Genomic DNA, 16,232 nt, shown 5'->3' on the forward strand with positions numbered 1-16,232 from the left:
GTGTGAATTGGTTCAAATGTCCCCATCCTATTGGCCATCAAGTCTTTACAGTCCTGCTCAATCCTCTTAATTGTAAAAGCTACGAACGTAAGCTCCGTATTTCTGACACATTTCGTGTGAAAACCAGTACCACAAAGCACCATTGTGCTCTTTAAACAGAATTTAAGTGACGGGATTATACCAAAAATCCCGGTGGCGCATTTTCAAAATCATAGCCTCTGTTAAGACGTAGCATCTACTATCGAAAAGACTTTAATTTTTGTCGACTGAAGTCCGAACTTCCGGTTGCACGCCAGCAAGCGACTCCGAGACGCTCCACAGCGCTGCGTGCAGCAACAGCGCCTTCTAGCGGCCGACTCCGGCAGAGCCAAAATGTCGGCTCAGACTGGTCCTGATGCTGCGGGGATGCAGCAAAGCAGCGATAGCAGAGGATGTGAAATATCTAAACCGTACCAGGCCTAGGTTTTTCTGGCGCAGTCTCTGTGGCGCAATGGAATAGCGCGCTGGACTTCTAATCCAGAGGCTCCGGGTTCGAGTCCCGGCAGAGATGAGTCACTCTGTGTGCCACACGGTAGACCTGCGGTCACTTTTGTCACTCTGACAAATTGATGATGTTTTGGCAGGATATTATTTTGTTGTATTAGTCGATGCTCATTATCAGCGCAGAACTGTGACTTAGTGAATAAAGTAAAAGCACCGTATCTCCACCGTTCTTGTCAGCATGCTTTCAAATTTGTCTCCCCTCATTCTCCAGCTAATATGGAAAAAAAAAAAAAAAAAAAAATCGAGATTCAGTCGAGAAATAATGATTTTGTTTCAAATGGTAATAGGTTAACTCGTATGAGCCAGGATGCTCTTTACTCATACTTTATCTTAAATATGAAATGTCTTTGCATTCCACCTTTTATTTTTAAAGGTTTCAGACGACTTTAGCTATTATTTTACAAGGCTGGTGATTTAAGATTGTGACATCACAATGGGAACAACAAAAAATGATACAAAAACATTGTGTAGTTAACATTTTTCAGTTGCCAGTGGGCATATAATAATTAAATAGGCTAATGATTTAAATAAATGAAAAACAAATGACTCAACACGTAATAGTATTACCACTGTACTTGTATTTGGGCTGCAGCCCCTCCCAAAGGTGCCTACATATAATTAAGGTTATTCTTGTTAAAAAGGTGACACTCTTAAATTGCAGTAGTTCACGTCTCTCATCAGAATTGCATCGGAATCCCAGCCGGAGATATTACATTTGCGTGCGTGCACTCACAGATATTTTGGTATCTTTGCTCTAGTTGTGTTCCGAGCACGCTCAGTCTCGTTCTGTGTTGATGACGCATGGGGGCGCTCCAGCATCAGCGTGAGTATCTTTCCTCTGGCCGGGGACGGGACCGGCTCACTGAGGAGACCTACTGAACTGTGACAGCTACAATATCACGGGGAGCCGTCCCCCCAAACCTTTAACCTACATTATGTGACAGGAATGAGGAAATAGTCTTTTTACTTGTTTCATCATTGTAACATCACTGCTTTACGTCACCACATAGTCAACTTCATGGGGGTGATGTGATTATTAATTCAATTCAATTCAACTTTATTTGTCAAGTCATCTTGAGGCACTTTACATAATAAAGTCCAGACTAAACAAGTATGTAGGGGCAACCCAACAAATCCCGCTTGAGCAACAGTGGAGAGGAAAAACTCACCAGCAGAAACCTCCAGCAGAACCAAGCTCAGGGTGGGCGGCCATCGGCTTTGACCAGTTGGGGTGAGTGGAAAGTAAAGAGAGAAAAGAAAAGAAAAGAGCAACAAAAAGCAACAAAAACATCATACAGGTTGGTAGGATGGGTAGCTGCACACCTAAAACACACACCTCCAAAGCCGAGGACACCTGCAGGAAGGGACAGCAAGAGGGAAACTGGGGGAGAAGCACAACTACAGGACAGAGAAGACACAAAATTAAGACACTGCAGTGTTTACTTCTCCTAGAACCCTGTAACTGTACAGTATGGAACAACTTATCTAATATTTTATGAAATAGTATTGTTTTGGTGTGTGTTTGTGTGTGTTCATTATTAGGATGCCATCAGCATTGTATGAATCTTTTAATATTAAAATGAGGTGGATGGCCTATAGGTGTAGAGGTAAGTCAAGGTTGGCCTTTTTAAAATTACTTTATTACCTAATGGGAGACTGTAGACACCAGAAACCAAAAACTTCCAACTCCAGCAAATGTGTCAAAATGATTATGCTTCTCAAAGCTGGTTTATTATTTTTTTCATAACGTTTTTTTTTTTTTTTTGCCTGTTTTGGCCTTAGGAAGATCTAGAGGGAGAGAAAAAAGGGGGCAGTGCTGTGGTACTGCTGACGTGAGTGAGCAAGAGAGAGAGAGAGAGAGAGAGAGAGAGAGAGAGGAATGCGGGGCTAATAAGACTATGACGTCAAGTCAGAGAGATTATTGCGAGGACAGCAGAGGAAGTAGAGCCTACCATAACAAATAACAAATACCTAACAAATAAAAATAAAACTTTTAAATACAACTTTGTTTCCTAGTTTTCAAGCATGAGGAGCCAACCAGAGTTTCTAGAGTGAATTTTATGGCTTATTGGATTAAGAATTATACGTATAGGCGTACTGATAATGTCGTTAGTGACATCATCGGGCTTTGATGTTTACCTATATAGTTTGCCTCATACTTTACCTTTTATCCGTTGTCAAGCAAACAATGCATAACAATGGTTTTGTTATAAGAGAGACAGTTCAGCTCTGCTGTTGAAAGGAACAAACCTGGACAGCAAGAGAGACAGTAACTGGAGCACAGGGACTGACTACAAGGTAGTGGGACAGCGATTAGGTAGAAGTGAAAGGTTCAGTGTGTAGCTGTGGAGGCAAACGGTTTCTTACTGAGTTCTGTGGGTTGTATGAAACTGTTTTGTAAACATGTTTGTGAGATTACTGTTCGTACACTTGTATCGTAGAATTAGTCTGTTACTAGATACGAGTAAGTTCGCCACTACAATCTTTTTTTGGAGGGCGGGGCTAGGAAACAAGGAGAGTTTGGGTATTTCATGGGAAAAATACTCACAGGAATCAACAAGAGTTCTTTGGTGTTTTGTAAGATGGCTCGGTATGTGAGGAAGTCTGGAGTGGCAGATCTGTTAACAGGACAGGCTGACAGAGGAGGTTAGACAGGAATCTGTATGGACTGTGATATTTGCACATGACATTGTGATCTGTAGTGAGAGCAGGGGGCAGGTGGAGGTCTGCTCTAGAAAGCAGCAAGACAGACGGACGCTGAGGTTGGCTCTGCCAGGTAGGGGGTCCAGAGGAAGACCAAAGAGAAGATTTATGGATGTAGTGAGAGAGGACATGAAGTTAGTTGGTGTGAGAGAAGAGGATGCAGAGGACAGGGATAGATGGAGGCAGATGGTGACCCCTGAAAGGCAACAGCCGAAAGTTAAAGAAGAAAAAAGAGATATCTTAAACACTTTTGTTAAATATTAATGTAAAAACTAATACATGTATCTATAAAATGCTACATTCTTTACTGCTTGTATTTACAGGACAACTTGCAACTTCTCTCTAAGAAAATGTAATCATTTTTTCAGCTTGCACTTTATTTTGAAGAGCTTGGCCGGAAGTCTAAGGCGTCCTTGCCACGCGCTTACCTCCTCGGTGTAGAGTAGAAAACGGACCGTCGCTGGAGAGCAGAGAGGAGAGAGGCGACCAAAACCAATGAAATGGTGTAAACGCTGAGCGAGTCCAACCCAAGTCAGGGGACAGACGAGCAGGGACAACGCAGGAGGATTATTGTTCTTTTTACCATTATTGTTAAATTCTTTAAACGCCCGCTTTTTGATGCTGTCCTCACGGAGGTTTGAGCCAATAACGGACTTACTGGTCGGCTGAACCATGCAGAGGCTGCTGCTCCTGAGTTTGCTGTTGAGTTTCCAAACTGGTGAGTCTGCATTTCTCTCTCTTTAAAGCGCAAAATTAACTGCTAAAATGTAATGTTGTGCACAGCTACAGAGACTCAAATATAAACTGAGCCTTCTGGTGGTGTTCATAGAGAGGTGTGTGTGTGCGAGCGTGCGGGTGTGTGTGTGTGTGTGTGTGTGTGTGTGTGTGTGTGTGTGTTTTAGTAGTGAAAAGGGGAAGGCATATAGGCTAATAAGATTTCATAGCATTCCCATATGAACCGCAGCAATAGATCACCTTAGGCGTGTGCGCGTGCAGCTGCGCGTGGGAGAGCGCGGGCTCGCGTGTGTGTGGCTGAAGCGACTGCAGCGCAGCGATGGATCACCACACTTTTTTTTTTATGATTATCGTCGAGCGCCCCTGTAAGCGTGCAAATTCGGACGATCCGTTGCGCGCGCGTGTTCATGCGTGCATCTAACTTGAACAACACTGGTGCACGCGCGACCACGGGCCGAAGATGACCTTTTTGCGTATGACAAAGCCGGCGCCGTTACTCCGACGGGCTCGTGTTGAGGCGCTCAGGACGTGACGGGAATGACAGTGATTGACCAGCGCTGCTCTACATGCCAGCAGCACTCCCACACTGCTATCGCATCTGAATGGCTTGTCAGTCAATGAGACCGCTGCCACCAGCGCATGTAGCGATCTTGTAGTGAAAGCCAGCTCATACCGCCTCCTCTTCCTCCTGCCTTAGCCCCTCACACCAACAGCACCTCCACCCTTGTGTTGCTACCGTCCTGGTGTCCTACCTGCAGTACCTGACACACAGCTCACCCTCTCTGTTGCCTTCCTCTGTGCATTTTAGCAGCACAATGAGGCTCATGCAGCAACAGCAGCAGCGCCCATGCAACTGTTCCCTCCTGCATACCTGTGGGGTGCCAGGTAGGCTATTGGCTTATGATAATCACAGCTGTATCTGAGTTGCTAGGAGACAGGAGGCTGAAAGTGTGAGGAGGAGAGGATGGTTGTAATTTCTTTAAGCTACCTGTTTGTTTGAGGTGGATCTTTGTGGCATTGTGGATGCGCAGCCTCAGCACCCACCCCCCCTACACCCATTGTCCACCTTGGCTGACCGGCAGCGTGTGTGGCTGGCTGCTGGTCGACTGAAAGACCACTCCATCAAAGGTAGGGGGCGTGTTCGGAGGCAAGGTATAGAAAAGGATGATGTCACCATGTCTGCCAGGCTTTGTGTCGCTCAGCCTGGCTCACAATGCTCAGCACCCAACTACAGTGCGCGTGTGATGACATACATACTACATACTACAGTCGGGAGCAGGGTCCTTCTCATCGACAAATCCTACAGATAACAATATCTGGCAACCCTAAAACCACATAAACCCTCTTTGCTCTTTCTATCAAGACCCTATGTTGCTGTCACATGCTGTCGCACTGTTTGTCCCCTTAATATCTATTCAGTTCTCAAAAGTAGCTCAGGGACACATGCATTTACAGATGTGCATTAACACACACACACAAACACATACACACTCACACAGCCTATTTACATGAAGCCAATTGTGTCCTTTTGTCTGTTGCTTTGTTACAGCTGTAAAACCCATTATTACTATATTTTGGCCTCTTAAACACAGAGATGTTTTGCTCTCACAGGCTTTCCCAAAAACATAATTAGCAGGCTATAAATAAGGCTGCATTTTATTCCTTATGATTTAAAATGGTGTAATACATGTAAGATCTCAAATGTTGCACTGTTTTTTATTTTATTTTGTATTTGCCTATGAGAACATACTGCAAGAGGAGTAGACATAAAACACAGACACTACAAAATGAGTCTCACCTCAAAAGAGATTACGCCCAAGAACAGTCAGACTCTTATTTCTTCATTAGACTACTAAAACGGTATTCATGGCCAGCAATTTACACACATGTAATTGCCTACTAGTGCTAATGATTGCATGGTTATTAATCGAGCAGCTAATTAAAAGCTTTGTTGAACCAGAATGTTTTAAAGGTTTTTTTGTGGTTTTTTTAGACTCATGGTACAGCTCCAACCAGGACTATCTACAGTAGGCCTCTACTAGCGACACCACTCAAGTGATTGATTTAGTATCCTGGTCTTGTATCTACATACCAACCGGGTAACAAGTCCCGAGCAACCAAGTGCCGCCATTAACACAGCTGTTAAATGTTACTGCACAATCAATCATTGCAAACACACCCCTTCAACTTCCCAAGGAGCAGAAGAGCCTTGAGGGTTGACTCATAGCACTGCACCTAAAGCCCAGGTGGTGGTCTGTAATGCTGACTCGGACAAAGGCTCCAGTGCAGGTGTACCATTTGTCAGCCTCTGTCCTTTTTGTGCAGGGTGAGACCATGAGCTGCCGCCGCCGCCGCTGCTGCTACCCCTACTGTATACTCTGAATCACACAGCCGAGCTGTGAATCATAGACCTCAGACGGATTCCTGTGTGGTGCTCAGCAGAGAAAATATTCAGATGTTGGAAGAGTTAGACACATTCATGGGGCTTGCGCAGCCAGAGAAAGAGGGGTTCCTCAAGGGTTGTTTGATTAGGAAAATAGTGGTTCTACTGCTCTATGTGTAATGTTAATGACTCAAAAGTGGGCTGTAATAGTCTAAATAAAAATGAGGAATTACGAAAGCCTCATAAAGAATCCAGTGCGACTCTAAAGCACTCTGTTAAAACTGCTGATTTACAGCATTTCTCCCATTCTTGCCAGAAATAATCAGTGACATTTTCATCAAAATAAATTTCAGTTTTTCCACTCTTGCTGATTCATACTCAGTGACATGAGGTACTTGCCAGAACGTGAAATCTTTTCCATTTGGTGGGGGAAAATCCTCTATCTCACAGCAAGTGATGTGTTTTATTTCCTCTCAACAAATAAACGAGGAGTTAGTCTGAGCAAATTCTACATAGGCAGACCTCCGTGACGCAAAGCTCTTGCAGATGTGGAGAAATGAAAGCACTAAGTTTGTTACAAAAGGATGGGGGCACAGTGGGTTGTAATAACCACTAAAACCACACTCGGGAGAACTTGTTTCTGCTTAGATATGGCTCAGGCTATGAGAGATTAAACATGAGCAGTAATAGCTGCTGTGTCTGAAGAAGAAAAACTATGGACTTACAGAAGCTTGTTTCCCAACAGATAATGTTGTGGTGCTTTTCAAAAGCATTGTGCCATGGTTGCAAAGCCAGATGACCATTGCGCATTGCTGTACTGAACCATTAATGGCTCAGAGTGCACATCTGGAGTGACACACAGAGTGACAAGGCAGGGAGCGAGATATGGAGATTTGGAGCATCCCACTGTTAATATGTGAATTCGAGTCATGGTTTTTTGAATGAAGCCTATTTAGTGAAGAGCATCTCTAATTGACATCAGCTACTGTACTGAAAGCAATGACTGAAGCAGCTGTAAAGGCAGGCTGTAATGTCATAATGTACATCCAAGCTGATGTTTATTTAAGGGCATTCTTCTGGACACGAGTGTCCTATGATACTTTTTGATGTGGTGCTTGGGAGAATGAACAAACTTGCATGCATGTTTTCAATCTAGCAAAAAGCTCACAGGGTACAGAAGTTGGACAATTCATTATCAAACTTGTGGTCAGGCATAAATTCAGTCAAAAGTGCACACAGCTCCTTTGAGCAACCTTAGCCACTATGTGAATGTTCCTCAAGTGAAGCTCCAGGATTAAAGGCCCCATAAACTAATTCTGTTTGACGGGCCGGGGGCATTCAAGTTATAAAAAGAAATGGAAAAAAAAAACATCCCCTTAAAAATGTTTCTTTATGCAGAGTCCCCCGAGCAAAAGAGGAACACTTTATCACATCTGACTGACTCTATTGGCCTTGTTTTCCCAAACTCCACAGCCACAATGTGCAGTGAGGACCAATTTGGGGTGATGGAGGTAGGGTCGTTACAAGGAGGGGGGGTGAAGCGTTGAGGGTGAAGAAACAGAGGAGAGAAAAGGGGAAGAAGGGGGGTGTAGTCTTGTAGGCAGGTGGGTGAACTTTTTCTGTTTTTTTAGAGGTGATGACTTGGAGGTGGGGAGGCCAGTATTGGAGTCTGGGAGGAGGAGGGGGTGCTGGATGAAAAGAAAAGCGAGCTGGAAGAGAGATACGGATGAAGGAGGAGTGGTCGGGAGGCCAGCGGCAGAGAGAAAGGGACTATTACTTAGGCTCGACTGCTCCCTCAGCGGGGACAGTGAAACTGCTCATTCAGACAGAATATGGTCAAGGCTGGTTCAAAGGCTCTGTTTGCGATGGAATCGGCAGTGATTGAACCCACATCTGAGCCGCCAGCCGAGATCTTCCCCCTGCCCCATCCCCGCTGAGGTTAATTGGCATTAATCGGTGTTGCTGTTGAGTTTCTTTTTCGGTTCTTTGGCTTTCTCTCCCACTATCAGCTTTTTCTGCTTACCAAAGTTCATTCCTTTTCGTTTCTGTGACTCTTTTTTTTTCCCTACTTTTTTCTCCTCCCCCCTACCATTACTTCTCCTTGTCTTTCCATCTACCCCTTTCTCTCTTTTGCTCTCTAATAAGTTCCAGATGTGGTTCTTGCATTCCTCTGGTCGGTGGAGAGGGAAAGAGAAGAGAGGAGAGGGGGAGGTGAGGGGTTGTGTGAGTGGGGGGGAGGGGACAGGAGGCGAAGCACATGAATTAAAACAGGGAGCACATGATGAAAGAGCGAAGCTTGTGTACTGTAACACAGTAATATGCTCTGGAAAACATGCACATGCAAGCGCATGAAGGGAGAATGTTTGTGTACATGTGTGGTTAAAGAAGGGGGGGGGGGGGGGATGTTGGTCCTGTAACCTCAAAATTTTGGGGACATTCTCCTCCTCCTCCTCCTCCCCGTGCCTGTTCCCCCTCCTCCTCACCCCCTCCCTCCGTAGGAATGTGCCTAATGCTGATGATGTCACTTCATTTCTCTGCACTCCCAGTTTCTGCTCCTCAACAGGGACAGGATCGAGAGAGAGGGAGGGATAGAAAAAGAGAGAGATTTGATTTGCTCCATCCATCTTCTCTTTACGATAACAACATTAGGGTCAACCGTCTAACTAAATTGGTTACCACAGTACAGCAATGCTCGCCATCCCTCTCGTCTTCTAATATAACAGCCTGCAGGCTGAATTGTTGTGGACTACAAATAATGAGCGACCCATCTCTCAGTAGTAATAATCATAAATTGCCTTGAAGTCCAGTCATTAAAACAATGTTGTATTAACCCATAATTTTGTCAAGGGCTGCTACTGCCACCTTTTTTCTATACCCTCATTGCTAAGTTTACTAAAATGCCATAGCTTTTTTATGATTTTAAATGCAGCTTACACTTTATCTTAGCTGTAAACAGTCATGAAATAAAATGTTAAATTCTCTTAACTTTTTGCAACAATTTTTTCTGTGGTGTAAATGTATTTTTAAATGAAAAAAGTGAATATTTTGCATATCAATCTGTGCACAATAACACATAATGACAAAATTAAAAAACATTTGGCAAAAATAGTTAGAAATAAGAACATTTACACAAGTATTCAGAATTTTACTTCAGTACTTTGTAAAAGCTCCTTTGGCAGCAAGTACAGCTTTGAAAATTTCTTTGGTTCAAGCTTCTTACACCTGGATTTGTGCAATTTATCTCATTCTTCCTGACAAATCCTCTCAAGCTCCAAGTTATTTGAATGAATGTCTCTGAACTACCATCTTCAGGTCTTTCACACATATATAGTGTGGGGTTTAGGTCTGGGCTTTGGTTGTATCGCTCAAGGACAATCAGACTTGTCCTGAAACAACTCCAGCCTTTGCTTTGGATTGTGGTCTTTTGGAACAGTTAACCGTTTCCCTAGTGTTTGGTTTCATACACTTTCATACATTTTTTCTTGAAAAGCGTCCCATATTTGGTTGCATTCATCCTCTAAACTCTAAGCAGTTGCCCTGTCCCTGGTGCCAAGCTCCCACACCTTCCCTGTAGGTGTTGCCACCACCATGGTTCACCATAGGGATGGCATTACCCAGACGATGAGCAGTGCCATTTTTATTAATTTGGCAATTTTATAGAAACATACTTTCACTGTCTTTTTATAAATATAAAACTCAGCAAAATTTGAAGACTTTCTGTTGTGACTGTAGAAGCCCCCCCTCCACATGGAAAGACTTTCTTCAAGGCTTTGCAATCTTGGCACAGGGATTTGTTCCTGTTCATGTTGGGCAATAGGACCTGGTTTCCAATCTGCATTCCAGTTAATTTTAAAGATGCTGGGTGCTTTAAAATCAGGGCTCTGGTAGAGCCATTTCTTAAAAGACCTGTCTATGAGACCAGGCACATTGACATGATAAAAGCGAAAAGAGTTCCCCAAATTGTTGCTACAAAACTGGAAGATCACTGTTGGCTAAAATACTGTTCTGTGCTGTAATATTTTCACATAACTGGAACTAAGGGACCTTGCCCAAGCTGTGAACATCAGCTTCAGACCAGGTCTGAAGGGCATCTGGGCATACTTCTGTTCATATAAAGTATTTCATAATAGGGTATTTAAATTGGAAACGTAATAATAATTCCTCTTTTCACAAATTTGGCTCCATATTTGCTGCTCCTTTACTGCTCCTTATTCGTTAAACAAGCTATATTTATCTAACGCTACCCATAGGCTTTTAAGTTTAAGAGTCTACAGTGCTTAGGCCAATTATTATCATCCCATTTACTTTGCTTTGTAGCCTTTTAGCATGTTAGCTAGCAACAGACAAGCCTCCTCTTCAAAGCAACAGTACGGTGATACTGGTGAAGGGTGCTGCATGAATATTATTACAGTCTAGTTGGTCAGGGCCTCAGCCTTTTAATGGATGGTTCGTGACAGATAACATTGCAGGAGGCTAGAGTACATACCAATAAAATGAGATTGCACTGGAATTAATTAACGCAGACCTTGCAGGAGACGATTTATCCTGGTAAAATAGTCCTGCTGTATTCAGTCACTGCACTGTAGAGTGCTTGAATCACTGAACCAAGCGGAAATCTGTCACAAATGATGTTTACTCGCTAGATCACGTGGCCTTTGGAGGCAGAGTGGCTTTAGCAATCGGTTGCTTCTGAAAATCGATAGGGAACCACTGCCGTGAGTTATTGATCTATTATGATATTGATTGTGCCAGTTGAATATAGTGGCAACCCCTGTGCTAAAAGCTACATGGCACACTGCTCCAGAGTAGCAGCTTGAAATGTATGTATCCCCTTGTTCAAGCTTATCCAGAAGACAGCTATTGTTAGTTCTGGTCACCCTTGGTTACAGCAGAGTATTCTTTGTCAGCACTCGGCATGTTGGCCACACAAAGGCTCGTGGATTACCAGCGACGGGCCGGCTTTCCAGTGCTTCAGCATATTCATGTGTCGGATGCCTCGTCCACGAATTATCATATTACCCACTACTGATCCTGGGGTTGCCATGGCCACTGTGTCTATCATTGTGTCAATGGTCCTCACTGGTTGTAGCCATGGAAACAATGTCTGTAACAGGGGTTTGGTACAAATAAAGCCCTTCAGATGTGAAATGCTTGTATGAGAGGAGCCCCAGAGAGTGGAAGGGTGGCACATAGACACACACACACACTTTGCCTCCGCAAGTGCACACCTTCACAGAGCATCAGTGTGCCTGCTTTTACAGGGGCATGTGCCCTTTTTCGTTCACGGTAGTGTCAAAATGAACAGACAAAGTGCAGCACTAATTTTCCTCCCGCCATTTCCAAATAAACCTGTTTCCACAGCAACCATTTTGATAGTAACTGAGAAAAGGAATGAGAGAGAGGACTGAAAGAATGGAAAGAGAAGCAGATATGCTCAAAGGTGGAGAGGTAGCCCAAGAAGGGAACAAGGAAGTAGGCAGAGGGAAGGAAGAGTGATTGTTTCTAAGTATATGCCTGCTGAACAAAAGGAATTGAATGGGGAATAAGAAGGGGGCAAGGCCACAAAAGAAAGGAAGAAAGAGAAAGGTCACTGACTGCAAGTAAAAGGGAGGACAACAAGGTAATATGACAGAGGAAGGGAACGAGCAGGCAAAGAAATGCGGCAAACAAAGAAAAAAGTCTTTGAGTCCTATTCTTTCGGACTCTATCTCCCCTCTGCCCTAATTTTCCTTTTGCCCTATTCCCACCTCAAAGAGTCACCTTTGTGTTTGACTGACATAGTGTCAGCAGGCTCAGTGGGCCGCCTCCTTTCACTGCTTCTCTTCATCTATGTCTCTCACTTGTTCCTATAGTGCCATCACCATGGCGACAGATTATTATGGCCATCCTGCCAGGCGGCCATGTTGTTGAGAGAAGACAAGCACAGGTGGTAGAGTTCCCACTGCCAGATAAAAAAATTGAGTCAAATGCTTACAAACTCATGTAGTTCACAGAAAAAGTTTAGACCTGAAATGCTCAGTTAAATAATTTCAATGAAATGAATGAAATGAATAATCGTTTACAGAGCATTTGTTGACAGTTTTTATTTAGTGTGCATAATTGTTTAAATCGTTTGTCTGAATAAATGTTGTACTGCATTAAGCTACATATCCCCAAAGCAATACGTTTTCTGATTAAATGGAACTTGTAAAAAGAGCACTCCAGTAGTAAAATCCAAGCAGTCTCATGCACACTCTGACTGATGCGCAGACAGATCAGTCAGTGCATAGACTGACGGATGGACTGACAGCTAGATATATATACAGTCATATACATCACACCACAAGAGGGTGAGTCAGTGCCGCATGACTCTTATGGGTGCAACTTTGTCCTGAAACAGTGATGTCATCCCCCTCCATCACACTCTGTGTCTGTGGCCCTCGCCGTCTCTTTGTTCTCCTATTCCTGCATCTCATTTTCAGGCAGCCCCTTCTATAACACCAACACATCAGCCACACGCAGCAGCGATATGGAATTAGACTGATAACAAAATCAATTTGGAGCGGATTGACTAACAGTGAACAGTGGTGGGGATGGGGGGTAAAAGACAAAAATAATGAGAGACCACTGTGGCTGCCTGTCTATTAATTGGATACAAGGATTGGAAGGAGGATGAGGTCATTGCGAAATGCTTTTTCAGAAAAGTGGGTGTACCAAGGACTAGGGAGGGTTTCATCAGACACACAGATGCACATAGCGTGTGCACTCACGGACATGCTTTTACAGAAAACTTTTTTGGGCAGTTACTTTACACGTCAGCTGTTGCTATGGTGACGCAAGTCTGTGATCCAGCCGACAAGCCGGATTGGCTGCAGAGGAGCGAGGGAGAGTAAGGCAGACGGACTTTGTCGGAGGGGTACAGAGGTGTACAGGGAGGGGACCACACACAAAGATAATTAGATCGATGCATAACAATCCATACAAATTACATTTTATTTAATAGCATTGAAATCAGTGAGACTGAATATCACTAGTGTGCCTTTCCCAGAACGTCTGCTGCATGGCACCAACATTATCTGCTGTCCCATACAGAGGGTGAGGAAAGCATGTATTCAAATGCTGAAACGCAAGCCTTGACATTTCCCACCTAACAGCAGGGTGAGAGGCAAATGAGCAGCATGTACTAAAAATAGCTCCAAACATCTTTGCATGCATATATTCTATCAGTAATTTTTACCAAGAAATTGATGGTTCGTTACCTTGCTATTAAAACCTTATCACATGGTGCAAAAGGTGGTCTCGGGCTAAATTGCTGTGGTGGTTCACACTACGGCATCGCGTGGCCAAGCATTGGTGTGTCACACGGCGAGGCATTGGATGCTCCTCTTGGGCTTTGTGTCGGCTTTGACAAGCCAAGGTTGGTTTCACAGTGTCTGAGGGGGCTGTCCCCAACCGAAGACTAATCCTAATCCCTTTCTAAACTTTGATTAGGGCTTTATCTAATCCTAGACTAAACTGAGACTCGTTCCCAATGGAGATAGAGATGCTCTGCCTGCTGAATGGTTTAGTCCAAGTCACGGTGTAATGCATGTTCAGGAAAACCTCCTCTATGTGTCAATTATATGTTTGGGGTTTGGAATAGTTGTGTTTGTGTGTGTGTTGACAGGAAATGGTAAGCCCATGTGGTGAAGTTTAGGTCATCTGTGCTGCCCATTTTTGTTTGTGTGCGCATGTCTATGTACATGTGGTCATGGCCACAGCTCTGTGTGACCATGGTCTTTGTGTGGACAGGGTGCTTGGAGTCTCCTGTGGTATCTAGGGGATAAGTGACTCAAGGAAATCAGGACACACTCTAAATTTGTCACTGCAGCATAACCCACATAATGAAAGAATACAAGCTCCCTTGCATATGCTCTTCTGTCTTGCCTTTTCTCTCTGCGCGTAGATTTCCTTCTTTATACACAAACACACAGACACGCAGACACAAGCCCGTACACTCATGTTGACAAGTGTTAACTGGGTAATATGGAAATCAGAAGGCGATGAGCACATGTTTAAAAATGAGTCAGTGTTTTCAGTTCTCAGCCTTTGCATGGGTGTTTTCTTTGCAGATTGTGTAGGCTCAACGCAGGAGTATTCAGTTTGGATTATGTTTGTGCTTTACCGAGGCAGTTGAGGGAATACCTCCAGCAACCATATCTGAGGTGGTGTAGGAAAGGATTTGCTTGCCCTCAGGCTGCTGTTGAGGTTGCGGGGTAGTGTAAACCCAGCTAAATTCTTCTTACACCCATGTATATGTGAGAAAAGGCTTTTCATGCTTTTCAAGATTGTATAAATCCACACTGTACTTTAGAGTAATTAGGATTAGACAAATGAAAATTGTATTAAAAACAATTTCCAAAAAAATCATGATTATTGTAGATTCAGTAGATTGAATTACACTACGGCAACATGTGCTTCCCACAATGAGCTGAAAACACATCATGCATTTATAACTGCTTACTCCCGAATTTAATAAAATCTTTCCAAAATAAGAATGTAAAACAACAAATTCCTACATCCTATTCTAGTTGTCTTGAGCATTACACTAAATGAGCATATGTTTACTTTTAGGTGATGGGGTCACAACAATAAGATTAGAGAATGAATTTACTTGTTTTCTATGGTTCTAGTTTGTGGAATACATGTACACTAATGATATTAAGGATCCTTTGGCCATCCTTATACTAAAATAGCTCTCTGCTCGTAGCTGCAAAAGGAACAAAAAAACCCTCCAGGTGACATCATCTGACATTATCATGTCATATAATTTAGTTAAGCATACTACAGAGGCTGGTTTTGATGGGTTACTCCAGAACTCCTCCAGATATCATCATCTGAACTCAAAAACATTGTGTTTTTAGTTGTGGACATGTGACCAAGCTGTTGTCAAAATCCCACATCTCTTGCAGGAACTGCCTCTCATCCACAAACTTGATACAATGTTCAGGAAATATGGGTATTTCTTGTTGTAAGACTACTATTACTTACCTTTAAGTGTGGGCTTTACAATAAGAGTAAACACATTGTGTCCATGCAAAGCTGAGCTGCCTGTTAGATGTAGCTGTTCAGGAACAGTAGAGAGTGTAAATCATATGTGTTTTGAAAAAAAAAAAACAAAGCAAAAAGCCGAACTATGAACCATATCGTTTTAAAAATTGAGATCTGAACCCAACCAAATATACTCCCAGTGCGTACCCACAAATGGCAGATGAGGCAGTTAGCAACCAGCTGGTGAACAGTGAAGTATTAAAAAGCCAGATTTTTCGTCAGGAGTTACAAAACAAAAAAGTAGAGTGAATATTTACTATAGATTGCTGCCAGATAAATGACCTTAAATTAATGCTAATTTTACTCTGGATTTCCAAATGTATAAATAAGTGTTTTGTAACACATTTGCATCAGTATTGCATTTATACCTCTTTATATCATTTAGATTGTTATATTGTATTTCATTCTATGACCTAAAATTGCCTAAAAATCTGTTACTGCAGGATCATGTGTTACAAAAATATTGATAAACTATTTAGTCAGTTAAAACAAATGACACATGACATAAATTAAATATATTGTAGCTTTGCAGTAAACAAGATATTTGACGAGCTATTTGAAGTCACATTAGCCAACAGACGGCAAGAGTTGACCAAAGTTCAAATATAGCCCTCTTCACAGCCTCAGGTTTGAAATCTTAAGTGTTATAACATTAAATATGCATTACAAAATGAGCAACAATGAAATTTTAAGATCAGAAAAATAAACTTGGTTATGATTTATGCAAGTATTATTTATTAAGAATTCAAAACTCAAAAGCTCAGCGTATGTATATATGTATGTGCTTTTCCCAGCTGAA

The 16,232-nt window shown here is 42.8% G+C and overlaps 1 protein-coding gene and 1 non-coding gene across 5 annotated transcripts in view; both read left to right on the plus strand.

The window, feature by feature from the left end:
• The first annotated feature begins 476 nt into the window (after window positions 1-476).
• On the plus strand, window positions 477-550 carry trnar-ucu (transfer RNA arginine (anticodon UCU)). The gene has a single exon. It is a non-coding gene; the product is annotated as a tRNA-Arg (tRNA).
• A 3,123-nt stretch (window positions 551-3,673) lies between these two features.
• Window positions 3,674-16,232, plus strand: part of kirrel1a (kirre like nephrin family adhesion molecule 1a) — a 30,685-nt gene continuing 18,126 nt past the window's right edge. For 2 of the 4 annotated variants that reach the window (XM_067523873.1, XM_067523875.1), the window contains exon 1: window positions 3,674-3,964. In XM_067523873.1, coding sequence (XP_067379974.1) covers window positions 3,919-3,964 — 46 coding nt within the window. In that variant the 5' untranslated portion in view covers window positions 3,674-3,918. The remainder of the gene's footprint in view (window positions 3,965-16,232) is intronic. The other 2 variants (XM_067523872.1, XM_067523874.1) reach the window with 1 other exon arrangement.

Source organism: Channa argus, chromosome 12 (genome assembly GCF_033026475.1).
Source record: "Channa argus isolate prfri chromosome 12, Channa argus male v1.0, whole genome shotgun sequence".
Taxonomy (NCBI): Eukaryota; Metazoa; Chordata; class Actinopteri; order Anabantiformes; family Channidae; genus Channa; species Channa argus.